Genomic DNA, 22,175 nt, shown 5'->3' with positions numbered 1-22,175 from the left:
GGCATCATGCTTTGCACATAATAGTTATCCAACAAATGTGGGTCGAATGAATGAATTGTATGCAACACCAGATCAGGAGCTATGATACAAGTATTTTGGTGGCATAGGCTTGTCTCAGAGAAGCCTCTAATCCTCCCTAAGAGTTCATGGCCATAAACCAATAGTTTCAGAGCTACTCCTTTTTGATATGGATATATCTTGGGCTTATTAAATTGAAAGCATATATTTTATTTTTAAAATGTTATTAAGTTAACTAGGGGCATCGCTCCATCCTCAAAATTGTTTTGGAGACACCATTAACCCACCTAAGTTATTAATTAAAAAGCCATTTATTCCGCACAAATAGCTGTTTGAGGCTGTTCTGCTTACCTACAGATATTCGTCTAAGAGCCCACAGACATTCAGACACCCGCAAACACAACTTACTTCCTGGACCTCCCACAACATTCCTCACTTTAGATCTTTTTTGTCTTATCCCCTGTCTTTCAGCTTTCCCATTGCAGAACTGTTGAGAATAATCGAAAATGCTCTGCCTGGCAACTTCCAAGAACAAAACCCCAGGGACAAAGAGAACGCGATGATTTTTAAGGTGCCAGTTAAGATGCAGCTCCTTCATCATCACAGGTGAAGCACCAATGCCTCTCGCACGTGAAATCCGTACACTCCTAGAGTCTTACTACCTAATGCATTTCCGCAATCTGGGACGCCTGTCATTAGCGTCTCCAATAGTTCTGGGCACGAGGTGGACTGCGGAAGTACTGTATTAAAAAGTTAACGTTTTTCCCTGGGACACCCTCTCCTCACAGCTATTAACGAGGTGAGAGAAATCAGGTGACTTCCAGTCATCATGCAGAGGTTTCCTCACCATTTACGATCCAGTCAAATTAAACAATAAAAATAAAATCCTATTGGCGCAGCGGCCACCAAGTCTTCGAGGCCTGGCCTCGGTGGGCGGGGCCGAGGCCGGAGGAGAAGGGCTGCACGAGTGGGCGTAACCTCGCGGAAGGCGCTGCGGAGGGCGGGGCCAACGGGGACCGGCGGGGCTGCCGGGTGGGTGGGACCTCGCCGGAAGAGCTGCGGAGGGCGGGACCAACCAGGAAAGGGCGGGGCTGTCGGGTAGGCGGCACCTTACGAGAGAAACTGCGGAGGGCGGGACCAACTAGGGAGGGGCGGGCCTGTCGGATGGGCGGGACCTCGAGGGAGGATCTACGGAAGGTGGAGCTGGTGAGGGGATGGGCTGGTCAAGAGGAGGAGCCGATCGAGGGGAGGGGCTGGTCGAGGGGAGGGGTTGGCCGAGGGGAGGAGCCGGTCGAGAGGAGGGGCCGGTCGAGGGGAGGGGCCGGTCGAGGCGAAGGACTGGTCGAGGGGAGGGGAGAGGTTGGGGGCTGGTTGAGGGGAGGGGAGGGCAGGGGAGGGAAGGGGAGGGGAGGGCAGGAGAAGGGAGGGGAGAGGTTGAGGGGAGGAGAGGGGAGGCGGGGCTTAGCGGGGTCCCGCGAAACAGCCGCTTGCTCGGTTGCCGGGCCTCTCTGTGCGCCTCAGTGCAAAGCGTGCGGGGCACTCTTGACTGCAGCGAGACCCGCGGCGGTGAGGGGGCGAAGCCAGGAGGCCACGGTTCACGCCTCGCCGGCTGCATAAGTTGTTCCCCATACATTTCAAATGTGCATTTCCTACGTCTCAGGCTCTGTCTTGCGCCTCCACAGCGGGCCACGGCCTTATCACCGCAATCGCAGCCACACGCTCCCTCCCCTGACTTGACTTCACTCGGCTCTGCTCTGCGGCCAGCCCCGTGCCCTCAGGCCACGGCCTGCCTTAGGCCGACTCGCAGCGACTCGCGACTGAGAGCGCGGGTGTGAACCGGTCGCGCGGAGAGGGTGGGGGTAGCGGGGAGCGTTAGGGCACGTGGGGGCACGTCGACCAATGGCAGGGCGCTGTGAGGGCAGCGGGGCGGGCCCGGGCGCGGGGGCGGGGCGAGAGGCGAGCGGGCGGGGCGGGGCGGCCGGCCGTGGGGAGGGGCGGGGCGGGCCGGCCGGGGGAGGGGCGGAGAGACGCCGCCGCTGCTGCCGCCGCCGCCGCCGCCGCCGCCGCGGCTGCCGCAGCCTTTGGGAGCCTGGAAAAGGGGAAGCGAGAGCGAGCGAACGACTCAGTCGCGGAGGCGCGACGGCCGGGGTGGGGGCGCTGTTCCTGCGGGGGCAGGCGGCGGCAGGGGCGGCGGCGGCGGAGGTGGCCCGCTCCAGCCATGCCGAATAAAAACAAGAAGGAGAAAGTGAGTCCGGGCCCGGCCGCGGGACGGAGGTAGCGGGGAGGGACTGCCGCGGGAGGGCGCGACGGCACCGGGGTCCTGCGCCTTGGCCCCGGCTCAGCCTCCCCGCCCGACACCACGGGCTCCCCGTCCCCGAGGGTGGCCGGGCCAGGCATCTCCTGGCTTCTCTCGCCCTCAAGCCTGGTGGGGGCGGGGAGCCCGGGGATCGCGCCGGAGCCGCGGGCCCCGGGCCCGGGCCGCGGGGACCTTCGTGACGGGCTGGGGTTGAGCGTGGAGGGAGGGCGCGGCCCGGGGAGAGGGTCGGAGGGGCGCCTGTCCCCGACAGCGCGCCATGGGCCTGGGCGGGCAGGTGCGGACGCCGAGGGGTTTCGCAGCCTCGCAGTCTCCCGGAAAGGAGCTTCAGGGATGGGGGCTGTAGACTCCTGGGGAGGAACCCCTGGACGGGGGAAAGGGAGCGGGAAGGGACCCCGCTGAAAGCTGGTAAGGAATTCTGTGCCGCCTCAGAGGGACGCTCTGAGGCTCTCAAACACTATTATTATCCTGGGTGGCGGCGGCGGTGAGGGCTGCGAGCAAGGGTGCTGCGTTTGCATTCGAGGGGTGCGGGTATGTTTCTGCTTCAGGTGGAGCTCTGTAGCGTTTCATTATCACCCCAGAAATCCTCACTCATAGGGTTTAGGGTGGGAAGGAAGAAAGAGATGTGACATGGATCTCAAAATGCCAGAAGCACTGTGTAAAATTGGATATATCTGTTTTCTGCTTGAAGTTTTCAACCTCAAATGCAGATAAAACGAAAGGAATCTGAATGGGGGGTAGGGGGCATTGCACTGTTGGAATCCTAAACAGTGTGATATAGAATTTTCTGATGGGATGAATTAAAAATATCAGAAGCTCTAGTTAAGTTGTATAAATCACTTTTAAAACTGCATTTGGCTTATCTGATGTTTACCTGTCTAAAATGTGAGAAGACTAATTGCCTTTGCTTGATGTTTACCAGGAATCACCAAAAGCAGGGAAGAGTGGAAAAAGTTCAAAAGAAGGACAAGACACAGTAGAATCAGAGGTAACTGTCATCAAATATTGACTTTGTATTTCATACACAGCTTTTAACTTAAGGTAGAAAAACTGAGAGTGATAAAGCCTAGAATCTTCTAAATGCTTCTCTCTGTGAGGTTTTTTTTTTTTTTTTGTGGTGTCTTTCATAACCCTCAATTTTAGTTGTTTAGGTATTTACTGTTTTGCTTTGGAAAACTGTTAATGATTTTATGAAAATTGTGCTTGCCTATGGAGTTGGTTTGTGGGTCTTTTGGGGGGTATTTTGTTTGTTTTTGAGACGGGGTCTCACTTTGTCACCCAGGCTGGAGTGCAGTGGCTCAATCTCTGCTCACTGCTACCCCTCGCCTCCCAGACTCAAGTGATCCTCTTACCTCAGCCTCGCAAGTAGCTGAGACCACAGGCACGTGCCACCACATGCAGCTAATTTTTTTTTTTAATGGAGTCTCACTCTGCCACCCAGGCTAGAGTGCAGTGGCTCGATCTCGGCTCACTGCAACTTCTGCCTCCTGAGTTCAAGCGATTCTCCTGCCTCAGCCTCCTGAGTAGCTGGGATTACTGGTGCCTGCCACCATGCTCTGCTAATTTTTGTATTTTTATTAGAGATGGGGTTTCACCATGTTGGTCAGGCTGGTCTTGAACTCCTGACCTCGTGACCCGCCCGCCTCAGCCTCCCAAAGTGCTGGAGTTATAGGCCGGAGCCACTGTGCCCAGCCTGGAACTGGTATTTTTAAGTTCATTTCCCACACCTCAAACCCAGCAGCCCTCCTGGATAGGTTGGTGTTATGGGGTCTACGGTGGGTGTTGCTATGTTGCTTTTAGCTTTAGGGTCATCCCCCTCCCACCGCCACTTGTTTGCAAGCTGCCAGGTGACTCGGTGGTTGGTTCTTTTTCTTCCATCACCTTTGTTTTCCTTCATACTATCACTGCTACTGACATCCTGGGCTAGCTCCCTATTTCTGTTGATGATTCCTTGGCCTCTTTCCCCCGTAATATTGGTATTTGAAAAATTTACCTAATTTTGATATGTTATTGTTGTTCACATTCTGTGTGTGTGTGTGTGCGCGCCTGTGTGGGTGCGCGTGCGTGCATTGGCCACTTGTGAATTTCTTTGTTTCTTGGCTTTGGCCTCCTTGAGGAACAGCTGGAATGCCAAGTGAGGACTGCATCTACTTGAACAAGGTTGATACTGTTCCTTCACACCGTGAAGTGCCTTCAGAGGATTTGCAGAGTCACCACTTTCCTTTGCCTTTTCTTCCTTGTGACTTACTGTTGAACTGGAGCACCTGGGGCCAAGGGTTCAGGAGCTCCGTGGACCCAGGCAGAGCCAATGGGTCCTTTTGAATCCATGGGTAGCAGATAATTGGCTTAATAGAGTGTCATTTCTCCAGAGCTGGATCATTGAGGTCCCAGTCTTATCACAAACGACATTTATTTGCCAGTGTCAGACTTCCTCCTGTAAGCCAAATTAGAATGAGTTCAGTTCTGTCTGGGAAGCACAGTGAACTGGCAATGATCTGCAGTGGACTTTTTTTTAGCTCTGCGTTCTCTCTTTTCTATCATTTGGTGTATTCTGAACCTCCCTCCTCTTCGGCAGGTGGTTTATTCCAGCAAATCTGTTGCCCTCCCCAAAGCAAAAAGCAGAAATCCAAAAGGTTCCTTAAATGTCAATAGTTAGGATCATTTGTGCCAGTCTGTCCCTCCCTGTCTTTATAGCAGACAACCAAGGTTTACTATGCCATGCTTGGATTTGACTTGCTTATTTCTTCCCTGTCACCCTTTTGACTAAATTCATTTAGATGAAGACAAAACGTAGGTTTATGGTGGTGTATGCTATATGCCTTTTTTTTTTTTTTGTCTTTTGATCTTTCATTAAAACTACTAAGATTTCTTCTCCCCAGAACTTTCTTGCTAACGTACCTGTATCCTCTTACTTTAGGGATATTCCTTATACAAAGGAGCATCAATATGTATATTTCATTTATTCCTATTTTTAGTGGGAAGATCCTGGCTGTAAGGATGAATAATGTTAAGTTTAAACCTGAAAAGTCTGTCAGTAACTCAAAGATACCAAAACCACTACTATGTGAAATGTGCATTTTGAAAGCAGTTTGCCAGCCATGTAAGACCTGCGGTGTAGCCTGCAGTGCCTGAGTATGATGCCCCACTTGTCTTTTTGTATTTTTTCTAGTGCTACTGTCTAAGGGCTGGAGCTACAGAGCTTGAAACTACCACTGAAAAATACTGAAATGTTGGGCCCTTCACTGCTTCCTCATAAGGATACCAGAGGCATATTAAGCTTGACACTTGGCAGATCACTGTGTAAATTGTTTTTCAGGAATACAAACTGGGACACTTCTGTTCATTTGACCTTTGAGTTGACCCTTAACTTTTTTATTATTTTTTTTTCCCCTCAGTCTTCAGCTGACTGCTTCACTTCTAGTTCCACCCACTTACCAAATATGATTGATTCATGCAGGTGAATTAAACCATTATTGCACACTTTTTCCCTCTCCTCTCTTTCAGTATTACTCTTAACTTGAATATTTTAACCTGAACGGTTTAAATAGGCTTGACATTCCCATGCTGCTTTCAAGCCCTTTTATTTTATTTTATTTTATTTTATTCTATTTTTGAGACAGAGTTTTGCTCTTGTTCCCATGCTGGAGTGCAATGGTGTGATCTCGGCTCACTGCAGCCTCCACCTCCCGGGTTCAGGTGATCCTCCTGCCTCAGCCTCCCAAGTAGCTGGGATTATAGGCTCCCGCCACCATGCCCAGCTAATTTGTGTGTATGTGTGTGTGTGTATTTTTAGTAGAGACGGGGTTTTACCATGTTGGCCAGGCTAGTCTCAAACTCGTGACCTCAGGTGATCCGCCCACCTCAGCATCCTGAAGTGCTGGGATTACAGACGTGAGTCACCACGCCCAGCCCCTTTCAAGCCTTTTAACGTCATGTCACCTTCACAATGAGCAGTTGCTCCCATTACCCAGTGAACTCACCTTCTGATGGGACGGTTACCCTACTTGGGGCTTCACAGCCTTAAGAGATGTGCAAAGCAGGGACCTGCCCAGGGTAGAGCAGCCAGACGACATGGAAATAATCCCAACAGAGAAAGCATTCAAGAACCTGGCCTCTGGTTGACATAACACACTACTTGAAGTATATGGCAGGTCCGTATAATAAAATCCTGCCTGGCTATTCTTCAGCCTCGTAGAAAGCAAGAAAGCAGGTGGCATATGTTGCAGAACAATTCTTGGGTAGAACAAGGGGATATTTGATGGTTTGGGTTTTTCAGTAAGAAAGATAAAGTCCTGGAGTATAGGATAGAGTGGTAGAGTGGAAAATATTTCAGTCTGGGGGTTAGAAAATAAACCTGCCGGTTCTTGCTTTGCCATAAATGATGTCACCTAACTTGTGTGACCCTGTTTTCTCATCCCTAAAATGATTGGATGAGTTTCAGATTAGGCTCTTTTTAAATGTATGGGACAGATCGGGTGCTATCCTTCTTGAAAGACATTTTCCCTGCAAGTATGGCAGGCTGTATCTTTCAGTGTAGCAAAATTCTGTTAAAGGTCATAACTGCTGCTCTGTAACTTTTGCCTTATTCTAGAAACTTCTCCTTGAATGACATGTGTTGGTACATATTTCTTCTCTTTCAGATAGAACGGTTCATTTTGACTTGTTGCTTATGTACATGTGTCCTGGAAATAAAAGTTTCTTCCCACTCCTTATTGCTGATTTATTTCATAGGAAGTCTAAGGAACGAGGCAACAAATGGGCTCATGGGTCACCTGAAGTTGGAAAATTCTGTGGAGATTAACAAAGGAGACTCACTTTTGAGCCTCTGTTCTCAGTGTAACATTCAAATCTGTGGAAACATAACTAGGCATATTTTCTGATTATTTAGAATGTTAATAAATTGCTCTGAGATTCCTCAAATCCATTTTGTAAGATCAGACCATAGGTGGGTGTTGTTTAAGTTTGTGTACTGTGTCCAATGTTACATTTTTAAAAGTGTTCGTGCTTTTTGTAAAGTGATTTGTTTTAAACACATTAAAGGTTGTTTGAGTATTGTCATGTATTTTACACCTGCTTCAGCTGAGTTTTGTTTGAAAGTCTCTACAGCAACTCTTACATAATATCTGTTGCTGAAGAGAAAGAACAATCCTCTCTCCAACCCGTTAGCTAGCTTTGCCACCTTCTACCTTTAGTAACAACTTTTTTCCTGTTATAATCTCTCCCTTTACATTCCAGTGCCACCACTCCCTGATGGTCTAGACCTAGGGAGACTGACAGTCGCCTTGGGTCGCATAGGCGTTAGGCGGAAGAGTAATTTTTTTAGAAATTAAAACTGAAATTTAAAAAATATTTAATAATACACCCATTAAATGTTAACAAATAGCATTTTTATGAGAAATATCTTTGCAAGAAATACTCCTTCTTTTCACAGTCTCTGTAGCAAGTTTTCACCTGAGTTAGTGGGAGGAAGACAAGGACAGTCCTTTTGTTCGGTATGACCCCTCCAAGGAGGGCTCCTGACACCCCGTAGGCTCACTTCTGAGCTTGGGGCTTTCGCTAGAATCTCCCATGCCTTCGCTTCCATCAGTCTTTTCCCAACTTTCTCCATATAACCCTAAGCTGAACTTCAGTGAAACCCAGAGAAGACCAAGAGAAATAATACTTTTAAAATCTTTTTGAAATTCATATGTAATGATTATGGAGCAAATGGAATCATTTGCTTTTAATTGCCACATCTTGGCTCACTCTTCCCAGCGCCTCCCCATGGTCTTTCCTTAGAGCCCAGGGGCATGGGAAAGAGGTGCCGCAGGGCGGATCCATCCCCTGCAACCGCTGCAGGCTGCAGCCGCAGCTCCAGGGCTTTGGGGTTGTTAGCAGGCAGCTGTCCTGAGCTTGCTGCCCTTGGGGCATGAGAGAGTGGGGGGTTCTTCCTTAAGTGGCTCCCTTCTCTAGCCCCCATTCCCGTCCTACATCACAAGCTGCAAGATCGGTAGACCCCAGGTACCTCCTTTGTGACCTCCACCGGTCTAGACCAAGGGTTCCAATCGGAATACTTGATGTTTCGTTGTGGGGCTGCCCAATGGCCCTGTACTTTGTAGGACATTCACCAGCGTCCCTGGCCTTACCCCTCGATGCCAGTGGCCCATGGCCCCCACCAAGTGTGACAACCAGAATGCCTCCAGACATTGCCTAACGTCTCCTGGAGGATCAAATCGCCCCCTGTGGAGCCACTGCACTGTGGAGACACCTTTCCAAAATATGTACATTTGCTTACAAACCATGCCTGGCACATACACATCTGAGCACTATATTTCCTTTCAAACAGCAGTGAGTGCCTACACAGAAGGGGGATCACTCCTTTATACTCTTCAAAATTATCAAGCACCCCAAAGAGCTTTTATTTAGTGGGTTATGTATATATACTGATATTTTTCCTTAGAAATTAAAGCTGAAAGTTTTTAAATAGTTCAGCTAATAATAACAATAACACCCATTACATATCAGCATAAAAAACATTTATGTGGAAAGAATTTTTTAATTTGCTGAGAAAAGTGGCATGGCTCTGTTTTTGCAAATCTCTTTAACATCTGGCTCTATCGAAGGTAGCTGTCTGCCCCTGCATGCAAGCTGTTCTGATTTTGTATGTGTAGCCTGTGAAAAACTCCCCATAATGACGCTTTAAAGGGCAAATCACGTCTTCATGTTATCATAAAAGCAGTTTTGACCTTGTGGACCCCTGAAAGGGTCAAGGGACACCCCCCGGTCCCCAGACCACACTTTGAGAACCACTGTTTTAGAATACTCTTCCCCCATCCTCTGCTGGCCATCTGAATCCTTTCATCTTTTTTTTGTGTGTTTTTTCTTTTTTTTGGGAGATGGAGTCTCGCTGTGTCGCCCAGGCTGGAGTGCAGTGGCGCACTCTGGGCTTACTGCAAGCTCTGCCTCCCAGGTTCATGCCATTCTCCTGCCTCAGCCTCCCGAGTAGCTGGGACTACAGGCACCTGCCACCCCGCCCAGCTCATTTTTTTGTATTTTTAGTAGAGATGGGGTTTCACCATGTTAGCCAGGATGGTCTGGCTCGCCTGACCTCATGATCTGCCCTCCTCAGCCTCCCAAAGTGCTGGGATTATAGGCGTGAGCCACCGTGCCTGGCCCCTGTCATCTTTATAGCTCCAACTTAAGCTCATCTATCCAGAAACGTCAGTGAAGCTGTTTCTCACCATCTTGGACTGTGCATTTTCCATCTTTTAAATGCTTATAGCAATTACGTACTAGACCAGTGGCCAGCTGTACGTAGTTCTCTGCCACATATACTGTGTTAGATGACCTTTGTTCCCGTGACTTGCCTTCCTAGCTAGATTCAGTCCTTGAAGGCATCAGTTGAGTTCGATTCTTCTTTGATCTTGCCGTATATATTAGGACCTAGAGTCAAGAAGTATTGAGTTGTTGGGTTCTAAAAGTACTGAAAAGGAGAGCTTCAAATCAGTTAGGTTGCTGATTTTTCTGATACTGTAAATTAGCAACAACAATAAAACAACTTGTTGATTAAGAGGCTTATATATCACTTTTTTGATCCAATAAGGGAATTTTTATGTAGAATTTTTATTCAGTGTAGTTCATTTTAAATAAATAACATTATTCTAAAGCAGAAGATTATGGTATTTAGGTCTTTTTCTAATGTCTTGTGAAAATTTTTAAAAGTAGAGTATTCTGGTTTTTTCTTAGTTTTCTTTTACATACTTAGTGGAAAAAAGTGTAGTCTCAAGATCTTGGTTAAAAGGTCAGTGGCAAAAAGTGTAACCTCATAAGATCTTATTTTAATTAAAGCATTTCAAAATAGGATTTCCATTTAAATACAGTTACGCATCGCTTAATGAGGGGGGTACATTCTGAGAGCTGCGTTGTTAGGCGATGTTGTCATTTTGTAAACATGATGGCATGTACTTAACACAAACAGGTGGTACAGTCTGCTACACACCTAGGGCCTAGGGAATAGCCTGTCACTCCAGGCTACACATCTGTACAACATGTCACTGTACTGAACCCTGTAGGCACCTGTAACACAATGACAAGCATTTGTGTATCTAAACATAGAAAAGATACCATAAAAATATGGTGTTATAATCTAAGGCACCAGCATCATTTGTGCAGTCTGTTGTTAAATGTTGGTATGTGGCAGTGACTGTAAAGGTTTCCCTGTGATCTTTTGTGCTTTGTATATCTTTTTTTTTTTTTGAGACGGAGTCTCGCTCTGTTGCCCAGGCTGGAGTGCAGTGGGCAGATCTCGGCTCACTGCAAGCTCCGCCTCCCGGGTTTATGCCATTCTCCTGCCTCAGCCTCCCGAGTAGCTGGGACTACAGGCGCCCGCCACCTCGCTCGGCTAGTTTTTTTTTTTGTATTTTTTAGTAGAGACGGGGTTTCACCGTGTTAGCCAGGATGGTCTCGATCTCCTGACCTCATGATCCGCCCGTCTCGGCCTCCCAAAGTGCTGGGATTACAGGCTTGAGCCACCGCACCTGGCCTGTATATCTTAATTTAAATTTATTTTGGGAATGTTTCTCAGTAGAGCATAGTTATATATCTATTTAATACGTTTTATAAGATAGGTTTTGTTTTGAGCACGTCTTGTTCTGTGCGAGCACTGTGTTGAGGATTGAGGAGATGAAAAAGAATAAGGAAGTATTGACCTGTTAGGAACGGCGGAAGTATTGGCTGTTCCCATCATTTTTGAAGTGTAGCACCTGTTGCTTCTGGACAGCCAGTATACTTAGGAGTAACTTGGCCCCCGTTCAGTTAGATCTTGTTGTCCTTGAGTGGATGGGACAAGATAGAAGCCATTTCATGTAAAGAGCCACCTGGAGTTTTGGGTGAGAAAATCAGATGCTTTAAAGCATCTAAGCAGACACAGGCTCACCATTAAATTATGGAGCTCCAGAAAGCCATTGGACCCTAAGGTGCGTATTATGGTTAAGGCCAGTAGATAAGATCAGCATTCCTCTCCCTCTTCAGTAAAAGCTTCGCTACAGTATATGCAATTCTGGAAAGAGCTCATCAAGCAAATGATATGAAATCTGAAGTTTTCCAGTTCAAGAAAGATGCTCAAAGTTCCTACATTAAAGCAACAGCAGGATGAACGGCAACTTATGGCCCTGCCATATGATGGTGGAAGGGTTTCCACCTGCATCCTTAGCGGAGCTGAGTGAGTCCGTCTGCCACCAACATGAAATGCGGTGATGTTTTCCTAAATCACAGGGAAGATTCATCTGGAATATTTCAATTTGAAGACAGGTGTCCAGTGTTTCCTTAAACACTGGTGACCTGCCAAAGGGCAGGGCACAGTGGTGTCTGGTTTAGCACAACATCCTATCTAAGCATCTCGCACGTTCCTATCAGCGTGTTGTGTGAAGCAGAGACTCTCCAGTGCTCCTGCAGTGAGACAAGTGCTGCTTCCCAAACCCAGACAACATTGTCATCTTCATGTTCTCCACCTGGGGGAGTGAGAGAACAGGCCTGGAAATGAAGCTCTCCAGAAGGGGAAAAAATTGCTTTATTAAGGACATTTGGCTTTTTCTTCATCTCGTGGGTGTGTGTGTGTGTGTGTGTGTGTGTGTGTGTGTGTGTTTGAGACGGAGTCTCACACTGTCACCCAGGCTGGAGTGCAGAGGCGCGATCTTGGCTCACTACAACCTCCGCCTCCTGGATTCAAGCTGTTCTCCTGCCCCAGCCTCCCAAGTGGCTGGGATTACAGGTGCGTGCCACCACACTATCTGGTATATATTTTTTTAATATAAGATTGAGCGGCCGGGCGCGGTGGCTCATGCCTATAATCCCAGCAATTTGGGAGGCCCAGGTGGGTGGGTCACGAGGTCAGGAGTTCAAGACCAGCCTGGCCAAGATGGTGAAACCCCATCTCTACTAAAACTACAAAAATTAGCCGGGTGCAGTGGCAGGCACCTGTAATCCCAGCTACTCGGGAGGCTGAGGCATGAGAATTGCTTGAACCTGGGAGGCAGAGGTTGCAGTGAGCTGAGATCGCACCACTGTACTCCAGCCTGGGTGACAGAGTGAGACTCCGCCTCAACAACAACAACAACAGAAATGGCCCTCAAGAGATTAATTTCAGATACCCTGCAGCCTGCAGGTGTTAGCTCTGACCTAGGGCTGGCATCGTCCAGTGGTAAAATCAAAGTACTAAGGGGCTCTGAAGGGGTTAGACCTACCCTGGCCAAGATGTTCATTGTTTGCTGCATATGGCTATTTTAAATTTAAATTTAAATTAATTAAAGTTAAAATTATGTAAATAATTCAGTCCCTCAGTTGCACAGGCCACATTTCAGAGGGTCAGTAACCACATGTGGCCAGCAGCTACTCTGTGGACCAGCAGATGTGGAACATTTGCAGTTTTACAGAAAGTTCTATTGGACAGAGCTACTTCAGACCCTAACAGGATTTTCCAAAATAGTTCCTATGTGAGTGTATTTAATTTAGTTGAACTTACTTTGTTACCTATCATTCTTCTTAATATGAAATATCAAATTTAAGGTTAAATTTAAAGGAAGAGAAGGCATATATTGGCAAAAGAGAAGAGCGAGAAGAAGAGGGAGTGCGTGGGGAGACGGGAGGGAGGCCCTGTCTGCTGCTTGGTCTGTGGTTGGCCTACACCTGATACCCATATGAGAAAGACTCCATTGCCCATAGGAGTGGGACCTGGACAGACCCAAGAGCGGTCAAGACCTTTTGTCCTCCTAGTCTTTCTTTATAGACATTTTCTCTTATTTATTTATTTATTTATTTATTTATTTATTTATTTATTTATTTTGGGGCCAAAACACACATGGTTAAAAAATAAAGGAATACGGCTGGGTGCAGTGGTGCACGCCTGTAATCCTAGCACTTTGGGAGGCCGAGTCGGGCGGATCACCTAAGGTCAGGAGTTCAACACCAGCCTGGCCAACATGGTGAAACCCCGTCTCTACTAAAAATTTTATTAAAAAAATAAAAAATAAAATTAGCCAAGCACAGTGGCATGTGCCTGCTGTCCCAGCTATTCAGCAGGCTGAGGCAGAAGAATCCCTTGAACCCGGGAGGCAAAGGTTGCAGTGAGCCGATGTTGCACCACCGCACTCCAGCCTGGGTAACAGAGTGCAACTCCGTCACAAAAAATAAATAAATAAATAAATAAATAATACGGAAATCAAGGTTCTCCCTTCATCTTCCTCCCATTCTCAGACCTGCTTCATAGAGCACAGCCACTGTGACTGTCCTGCTGATTATGAATGGGGCCACTGTCCAGATCAGGGAAGCCGTGCAGTGTGGCAGAGGCTGGGCTCTGGAGTCAGGTCCCCCTTCTGTCCCCTGGAGGGATCATACCCTCTCTCTGTATCATGTTCCTGTTTATCTTGGCCGTTTTCTCTGACATTGCAGCTTCCCTCCAGGGGATTCCTTCATTCTCAGTCATCCAGCGGGTTCATTCTGAGATCCGGCATGTGCTGAGCACCATGGAGAGTGCAGAGTTCCTGCACTCGTGAACTGTGCCTCCAGTGAGGGCACAAAAGCGGAGTGCGGTGCTGCAGGTGTTTTCCGCAGGGCACTAGTGACATTGGGCGTGAGAGCATCTCACCTTTGCAGAGCAATGGCCCTGGGGATCCCAACACCATGGTGACAACCAAAACCACTCACATGGCTCCATACACTGCTGGTGGACAGGACCCTCTGGCAGCTCCTCTGCTGGAGATTGGGAGGCTGCTTCAGGTGGTCAGGGATGGTCTCATTCAAGCAGATGACATGAAAAGTGAAATGTAAATGTCAAGAAGGAGGCCACAGTGCAAAGATCTAGTGCAAGATATTCATTCAGCCAGAGGCCGCAGGTAGTGCAAAGGCTCCATGGAGGAAGTGAGTTTGTTGTGTCCACTGCCAGGTGTTCAGTTGGCTAAGGAGAAGTGAGGGTAGGCAGAGCGGGAGGGATGGAGGTAGGGAGCCGGGCACAGACAAGGTGGGGTAGGGTCTTATAAACAGCCTGCCTACGCAGGGTTTTGGGATTTTGGCGAGGAGGGGGAGTTGTTTTGGGGTTTTGTTTTTAGAGACAGGGTCTCACTCTGTTGCCCAGGCTGGAGTGCCATAGTGCAGTCATAGCTCACTGCAGCCTTGAACTACTGGGCTCGAGCAATCCTCCCGCCTCAGCCTCCCAAATGGCTGAGACTACAGGTGTGCACCACCATGCCCAACTGATTTTTGTATTTTTTTTTGTAGAGAAGGGATCTCACTGTGTCTCCCAGGCTAGTCTGAAACTCCTGGCCTCAAGCGATCCTCCTACCTCGGCCTTCCAAAGTGCAGGGATTACAGGCATGAACCACTGAGTCTGGTTGGGCTTTGAGTTTTTATTCTGAGGGAAGCCACTGGGGTGTTTTGAGTAGGGAAGTAAGAGGATCTTCCTATTTGCTGTGTGGGAACAAGGGGCAAGAGCTGAACAAGGAGACCAACTGGAAGACTCTGCTTCTCAGATGAAGGGTTTCTTTGTTCACACAGGCAAGGATGAGGCACTGGCACAGTTGGCCGCGGGCGGGCTTGTCAGCTGACCACTTGCTTTAGAGGCCTTGGCTGGGAGCCGGCTCTTGTGACTTTTGGCCCCTAGAGACTAAACTGCAGAGAATTTGCTTTGAGGTGCCGGCTCCTGCATTAGCAGCCTTAGTTTTTCCTAGACAGACTGGTTTCTTTGGAGAATCCCTTTTTTTTGTCACAACCACTCAGTTTACTGATGTTCTGCAGAGAAGGTGTGTGGGGATAAGGTGGCTATGGACAGATCAGTATTCAGACCTAACATCAATCTCCTTTTCAGCTGCATATCTCACTTCTATCCTCTGCTACACCCAGTCTCCGAGTGCGTGGCCTCATGGGGGTTCTGTAGGGACAGAGCACCTGCTTTCTGCCTGCAGCCCCACCCTGCTTTGTGGTTGCCAGATGGAAGTTGCATCTGTTGAATATTCCTATGCTGAGATGCACCAGTGACTGCCTCCGCAGATCTTTTTATTACTGGAGGCCGTAACTTGCCTCTTCCTTCACTCTCACTTGTAAGGCAGGATCAGGAGGTTTGCTGTTTGTGAGTGCATCATCGAACTTGATCAGGGAAATCTCTCCTGTTTTCCATTATTTCTTCCTCTCATCCAGATACTGTTGTCCTGGCACAAGAATCAGTAAACCTTTTTCTGTAAAGGGCTATACAGTAAATATTCAAGGCTTTAGGGGGCGCGTGGCCTCTACTGCAACTACTTAACTCTTGCTGTTGCAGCACGAGAGAAGTCGTAGACAGTAGGTGGATAAATAGACATGACTGTATGCCAATAAAACTTTATTTACAAAAGTAACCAGGAGGCCAGATGTGGCTCATGGGCTGTGGCTTCCCCAGCCCCGGCCTACTGGAATCCAAATCAGGTTCAGCACTTGGAGAAGCTGCTGCTATGGGTCCCTGGGCCTGTATCTGAAACCAGTACTACTTATGGTCTGTGGAAGAGGTATCTTTTGTGTTTAACTCTATTCACCATCTAAGAGCTACTGAGAGATCAGTGGTTTGGCCCTGCCCACCTGAACGGTAAATACCTTGTACCTAGTTGTGAAGTTTTGGAATTGCAGTGTTGGAATGAAGGGAAAGAGCAGCTCGCTTCATGTGTTAATCCCTCACATGATAAAGCATCTAGGAGAGAGGCTTTGTCACAAATCCAGTCGCCCATTTTGCTGTTTCCAGGAAATATTTCAACGTAGAGAGACTAATAGACATCCATGTATCTGCTGCACAGATTGCCTTTTTACTCCAACTATATTGGGGTGCTGTTGCCTGGCTGCATGGAAGGCTGTGCGCTGTGAGGGCACTTGGACACTTGGACTTGCTGTGTCTCTGTTAGAAACTAATGGGGCGTTGTCCCTGAGCGTGAGGAACACCTCTGGCGTCTTGTTTCGTCTACCTGAGGAAGTGCAGCCATGCTTGTTGGGAAGACTTGGGAGAGGGCCGTGTACCACTGAGGCAGGCAACACCCTTTGCCTTCGTACCTCCCTGGGCCCGGCACCAGGGCTGGGCTCAGGGCCAGCAGCTCATCTACCCTGGCTGGGAACCTGAGCTCCTGCATCATTTCAAGGCCCATCTGGGCAGCACCTTGCCTTGCCATGTGGACTGGCCACCTCACCTTCCCTCCTCTCCAGACACTCTCACCACATCCTTCCCCCTAGCCACAGACTCCAGAACCCCAGATCCTCACAGCAAAAGACACATCCTCCCCCGGGGCCCCGCGTCTTTCCAGTGGAGAGGCTCTGGGAAGGGGAGGGAACAACTTCCTCTTTATTCCCGTAGCTTCCATTTGAGTGGCCGACAAGTGTTTCAAATAGCATTTCAGATTGTGCCCCCCCATCCACTCCACCCCCGCCTTCCTCCTCGAAAATGCAGCTGCTGCTCGGGTGCAGCCACTGTTTAGACAGGTGGGGGCCGCAGTGCTCTCTTGGAACCCCCCGAGACCACCGACTTTCAGTGGCTTCTACTGAAGGGAAAGGCCAGCTATTTTGATTTGGGTTTGACAGATAATCTGAGTTCGAAAAATAATTTCCCATCATTAAGCCAGACATCAAGAGGCTAAAGTAAATTCTAGGTCATCTCTCCCCTCACTGAGTGGGTAGAATAAAATAAAACTTCCCGTAACCAGCATTCCAGAAGAGGGCGAACGGGGAAGAATCAAGTCCTTTTTTTTAGATGTTGCCCAAGCCGGATCGCTAAACAGTATCATACTTCTTTACAGCGATTTCTTATCGCTTTAAGATAGATATCCAGTTTTTATTTCAGAAGTAAGCACTTAAACTGAGGAAGCACACCTGTTGTTTCTCACTTCCCGTTCAGCCAACACTAATGCCTTCTCTGTGCCGAGAACAGCTGATCCTCCCAAAGCGTGTGTGTCTCCCTGGCTTCCTGGGGCCCTTGCTGTTGTCACCATAAGCCCAGAAGACGCAAGGATGCTGAGGGTAGTGCAGCCCTCTCCACCACCTATTCCAGAAAGCCCTCCTCACCCCAAAAGGAAACCCCATTCCCACTAGCAGTCACTCCTCACTCCCCTTCCCCCAGCCTCTGGCAACCACCAGTCTGCTCTCTATGGATTTGCTGATTCTGAATAGTTCATAGAAATGGAATCATGCAATATTTGTCCTTCTGTGTCTGGCTTCTTTTACTTCGCAGAATGCTTTCAAGGTCCATCCGTGTTGTAGCAAGTGTCATACCGCATTCCCTTTTTTTTTTTTTTTTTTGAGATGGAGTCTCGCTCTGTTGCCAGGCTGGAATGCAATGACGTGATCTCGGCTCACTGCAACCTCCGCCTCCCACGTTCAAGCGATTCTCCCGCCTCAGCCTCCCGAGTAGCTGGGACTACAGGTGCACACCACCACGCCCAGCTAATTTTTGTGTTTTTAGTAGAGAAGGGGTTTCACCATGTTGACCAGGATGGTCTCCATCTCCTGACCTCATGACCCGCGTGCCTTGGCCTCCCAAACCCTCATTTCTTTTTATAGCTAATATTCTATTGTTTGAATATAGCACATTTCGTTTAATCAGTTGATGGAAATTTGAGTTGTTTCTACCTTTTGGCTATTGTGAATAATGCTGCTGTGAACATTGTGTACAGATTTTTGTTTGAACACTTTGTTTTCAGTTCTTTTGGGTATATGCCTAGGAGTGAGATTGCTGGGTCATATGGATGGTCATTTTAGTGTGTGTGTTTGAGATAGAGTCTCACTCTGTCGCCCAGGCTGGAGTGCAGTGGCGCTATCTCAGCTCACTGCAACCTCTGACTGACTCCTGGGTTCAAGCGATTCTCCTGCCTCAGCCTCCCAAGCAGCTGGGATTACAGGCAAACACCACACGCCCGGCTAATTTTTGTATTCTTAGTAGAGATGGGGTTTCACCATGTTGGCCAGGCTGCTCTTGAACTTCCGACCTCAGGTGATCCGCCCGTCTTGGCCTCCCAAAGTGTTGGGATTACAAGCGTGAGCCACCGTACCTGGCTTTGGATGGTAATTTTAAGTTTAACTTGCTGAAGAACCACCAAACTGTTTTCCATATGAGCTGCTCCATTTTACATTCTCACCACAATAGACAGGTTCCAATTGTCCATGTCCTTTATGACACTTGTCTTTTCGTTGAGACAGGGTCTCATTCTGTCACCTAGACTGGAGTGCGATGGTACGATGATAGCTCACTGCAGCCTTGAACTCCTGGGCTCAAGCTATCCTCTCGCCTCAGCTTCCTGAGTAGCTGGGACTACAGGTGCATGCCACCACAACTGGCTATTTTTTTTTTTTAATGGAGAAAAGGGGTCTCACTATATTGCCCAGGCTAGTCTTGAACTTATGGGCTCGAGCAATCCTCACAGAGTGCTGGGGTTAGAGGCATGAGCCACAGTGCCTGGCCGTGCTAACGTGTTATTTTTCAATTTGGAAAAGAATAGGTATCCCAGCGGGTGTGAAGTGGTATGTCATTCTAATTTTCATTTACATTTCCCTGACATCTAAAGGTGGTGGGCGTCTTTTCATGTGCTTGTTTGGCCATTTGTATATCTTTTTTGGTGAAATGTCTGTTCAAGTCCTTTGCCTATTTTTTAATCGGGTTTTCTTTTTGTTATTGAGTTGTTAGAGTTCTTTTCATATTCTGGATACTAGACCCTTACGTAATTTGCAAATATGCTCTCCCATTCTGTGGGTTGTCTTTTCACTTTCTTAATAGTGTCCTTTGCACAAAAATGTTTAATTTTTATGAAGTCTGGTTTATCTGTTTTCTTTTTAGTTGCTCGTGCTTTTGGTGTCATAGCTAAGGAACCATTGTCAAATCCAGGGCCATGAAGCTTTACCTTTGTATTCTTCTAAGAGTTGCGTGGTTTCAGCTCTTCTGTTTAGGTTTGTGATCCATGTTGAATCAGATTTTTTCCTGTGGTGTGAGGGGGCATCCAACTTCATTCTTGTCCATGTGGCTCTCCACTTGTCCCAGCATCATGTGTTAAAGAGACTGTTCTTTTCCCAGTGAATGGGCTTGGCTCTCAATTGTATTCCATCAGTCTGTATGTCTGTCCTTATGCCAGTATCGTACTACCTTGAGCCAAATGCACTTTTAAAAGATCTGAGGCTGGGTGCAGTGGCTCACCACACCTGTAATCCTAGCTCTTTGGAAGGCCACAGTGGGAAGATTGAGCTCAGGAGTTCAAGACCAGCCTGGACAACATAGTGAGAACTTGTCTCTACAAAAAACACAAAAATTAGCCAGACGTGGTGGCGAATGCCTGTAGACTAAGCTACTCAGGAGGCTGAAGGAGGAGAATCACTTGAGCCCAGCAGGTTGAAGCTGCAGTGAGCCATGGTTGTGCCACTGCACCCCAACCTGAGTGACAGACCCTGTCTCAAAAAAAAAAAAAATTAAACATAAATAAAATATCTGAAAAGACATGCAAAACTAGGTTTTGTCTGGGAGGACAAGTAGTTTGGTATATTGCTGGAACACCAAGTGTGCATGGAAGTGGTTGTGTGAAGGCTGGAATTAAGGACTTGAGAGAGTGATTGTGTGAAGGAGATGCAGCAAGCTCTGGAGCCTGCCTGAGTGTTGCCAGATACCGGGGACATGAGATGTGTCCGTGCTCTCAACAAGCTCAGAATCTCTTTGTAGAAGCAGACATGGGATTCCGAGCCTGACGTAAGTGTAAGGGAACCCTCCTGAGAACACTGAGGAGATGGTGGGGCCTGACTGCACGTGTGAGGAGTGGGGAACACGTTAAAGAGAATGGCGTTTGAGCTAGAACTGAAGGCTGAGTAGATCAAAAGCTTTGTGTGGGGGTGAGAGTTTGGAAACAGGAGAGGGCATTTCACGCTGAAGAAACAGGCATTGAAACAGGGCAGGGTCAGAAAACATTTGAGCATCTGAGAGTGGCCCGGCATTCCTGATGTAAAGGAGAGACTCATCTCTCCCATACATGGAGAGGTGAGTCCTGGAAGAATAAGTGTAGGGGAGACAGCGGCTGAGCTCAGACCCCATGCTATGGAGTTTGAACTTTCTCCTGCAGGCAAGTGGGGAGCCACTGGCATCTTGTGAGCAGGGCAGTGGGCTGATGGACCTTTGGAAAAGTCAGTCCGGGAAGCGTATGAAAATATGATTGGAGGCAGCTGTGGTCATCACTGTACCACCAACACTGAAAATATGATCGGGAGAAAGATGAGGGAAGGTGTTCTGAGTGTCTGGTCTATAGAAGCTGGAGTTAATGCAGGGAGGAATAACGTGTTCATTTGGACTATTTTCACATACACAGTAGTCGAGGGAATGGTATAGGGAAGCCCCAGGTCCCTGTTGCCCAGCCTTGGCCGTCATCCACATGCAGTCTTGTCTTATCCAGGCCTCCTCCTCCACGGGCACGGCCCTCTTCCCACACTACATTATTTTGAAGCAAATCTCAGTCATATTTTATTTGTAAGTCCCACCTGTGGTATCCTACAGCAAGGACTCTAAGAACCAGAACGTGATTGTCACACCTAAGAATATTAACTGCAATTGCTTACTCTCAGGAGTAAGCATTAAATCTCCCCTCCCCTCCTCCCTTTTTCAGTTGGTTGGTTTGGGTCCTGAATTGAATTGAGTCCTGAGATCCAAATCAGGTACATACACTACACTAGGTTGTGATATGTGCTGGTTCCTCCTCTCCTTTTTCTCCCTGAAATTTAATTGTTAAATCAGGCTGTTCCCATACATTTGAGGGATATGATAGTCAACCAAGGGTGATTTTGTCGTCCCCCCCCCTCCCCGCCCCAGGACATTTGGCAATGTTTGGAGACGTTCTTAGTTGTCACCGCTTGGGGGAGGGGCTGCTTGCATGTAACGGTCAGGCCCACAGCGGAGGCTCACCTGGGCTAAAGTGTGGTGGCGCGACTGCCGGGTGCTGCGGGGAGGACACCTCCTGCCATTCCCCCACCTTCCCTGCGTGCAGATCGCATCCCTGTTGGTTAACACACTCCCCTCTCTCTCATATTTTCCTAAGAACTGGTGGTTAGACCTCAGGGCTTGATCAGATTCAGGCTGGACTTTCCGACGTTAAAAATACTTAAGTGGCATATCACTTAGTCCTTAGCACATAAGTGGTGGCAGTTTGTTCCGTTTATGATAAAATTGCAGAAAGGGAGGATTTTGAGAGGCACTGGAGCATGGAATTGCTCGGGTATGGGGTGTAAGGGGGGAATTGGGGCCCAGCATTTGGCTCAACCCCAGACCCAGAGTCCAGGGACTGAGGCTCCGACTTGGCTGCAGCACTGACTGGGTGATTTCAGGCGCTCACCCCACAACCTGAGCCCTGCTTTCCTCTCTGTAAGCTAAGGATGCACCAGCTCGGCCTGAACCATGGAATGTAACACGGAGCAGCCGCTCCCCAGCCTTCCTCCCTAGCTGTCTCCCTCAAGCTACAGGTGCCTTGCAGTGCCGCCACCGCCACCAGAGGAGTCTTTGCAGTTTTACGGGACATCCGAGGAGCAGGGAGGGAGCCGGGTGTCGGGCTGCGGCAGGGTCCCCTCCGGGCTGTCCACGAACCCGCGGTGTTGGTGGTGTCTGGCGCCCAGGAGGAGGGCTTGTTTACAGCCCCCGTGTTTCCCGGGACCCTGGCTTGTGTCCTCTGCCCAGGGACCCCTTCAGACCTTCCCCACCCTCCCAAGCCTCAACCCGCCCTGCGTCTCCCGGTGGCACAGCGACCTTGGCGGCTTTGGCCCCTGAGCCGCTAGGCTGCCGGGCGCGCTGTACATGTGGGGCCAGGCTCGACCTCACTCCTGTTGTCGCCACGGACCCGCGTGGGCTCCC

At 48.5% G+C, this 22,175-nt stretch overlaps 1 protein-coding gene across 8 annotated transcripts in view; it reads left to right on the top strand.

Annotated features, from left to right (window-relative positions):
* The first annotated feature begins 1,075 nt into the window (after positions 1-1,075).
* The window catches only part of PPP2R5C (protein phosphatase 2 regulatory subunit B'gamma), a 174,640-nt gene continuing 153,540 nt past the window's right edge, over positions 1,076-22,175 (top strand). For 3 of the 8 annotated variants that reach the window (XM_033191287.1, XM_033191293.1, XM_033191289.1), the window contains exons 1-2: positions 1,117-1,224; positions 3,255-3,320. In XM_033191287.1, the coding sequence (XP_033047178.1) occupies positions 1,183-1,224; positions 3,255-3,320 (108 nt within the window). In that variant the 5' untranslated portion in view covers positions 1,117-1,182. Of the gene's footprint in view, positions 1,225-2,075; positions 2,264-3,254; positions 3,321-22,175 lie in introns of those variants that run through there. The other 5 variants (XM_033191290.1, XM_033191291.1, XM_033191288.1 and 2 more) reach the window with 5 other exon arrangements.

The sequence above is a fragment of the Trachypithecus francoisi genome, unplaced genomic scaffold, assembly GCF_009764315.1.
Source record: "Trachypithecus francoisi isolate TF-2019V2 unplaced genomic scaffold, Tfra_2.0 Lachesis_group3, whole genome shotgun sequence".
Lineage (NCBI taxonomy): Eukaryota > Metazoa > Chordata > Mammalia > Primates > Cercopithecidae > Trachypithecus > Trachypithecus francoisi.
Note: the sequence above shows the minus strand (reverse complement) of the source record. Positions and strands in the feature narration are given on the sequence as shown.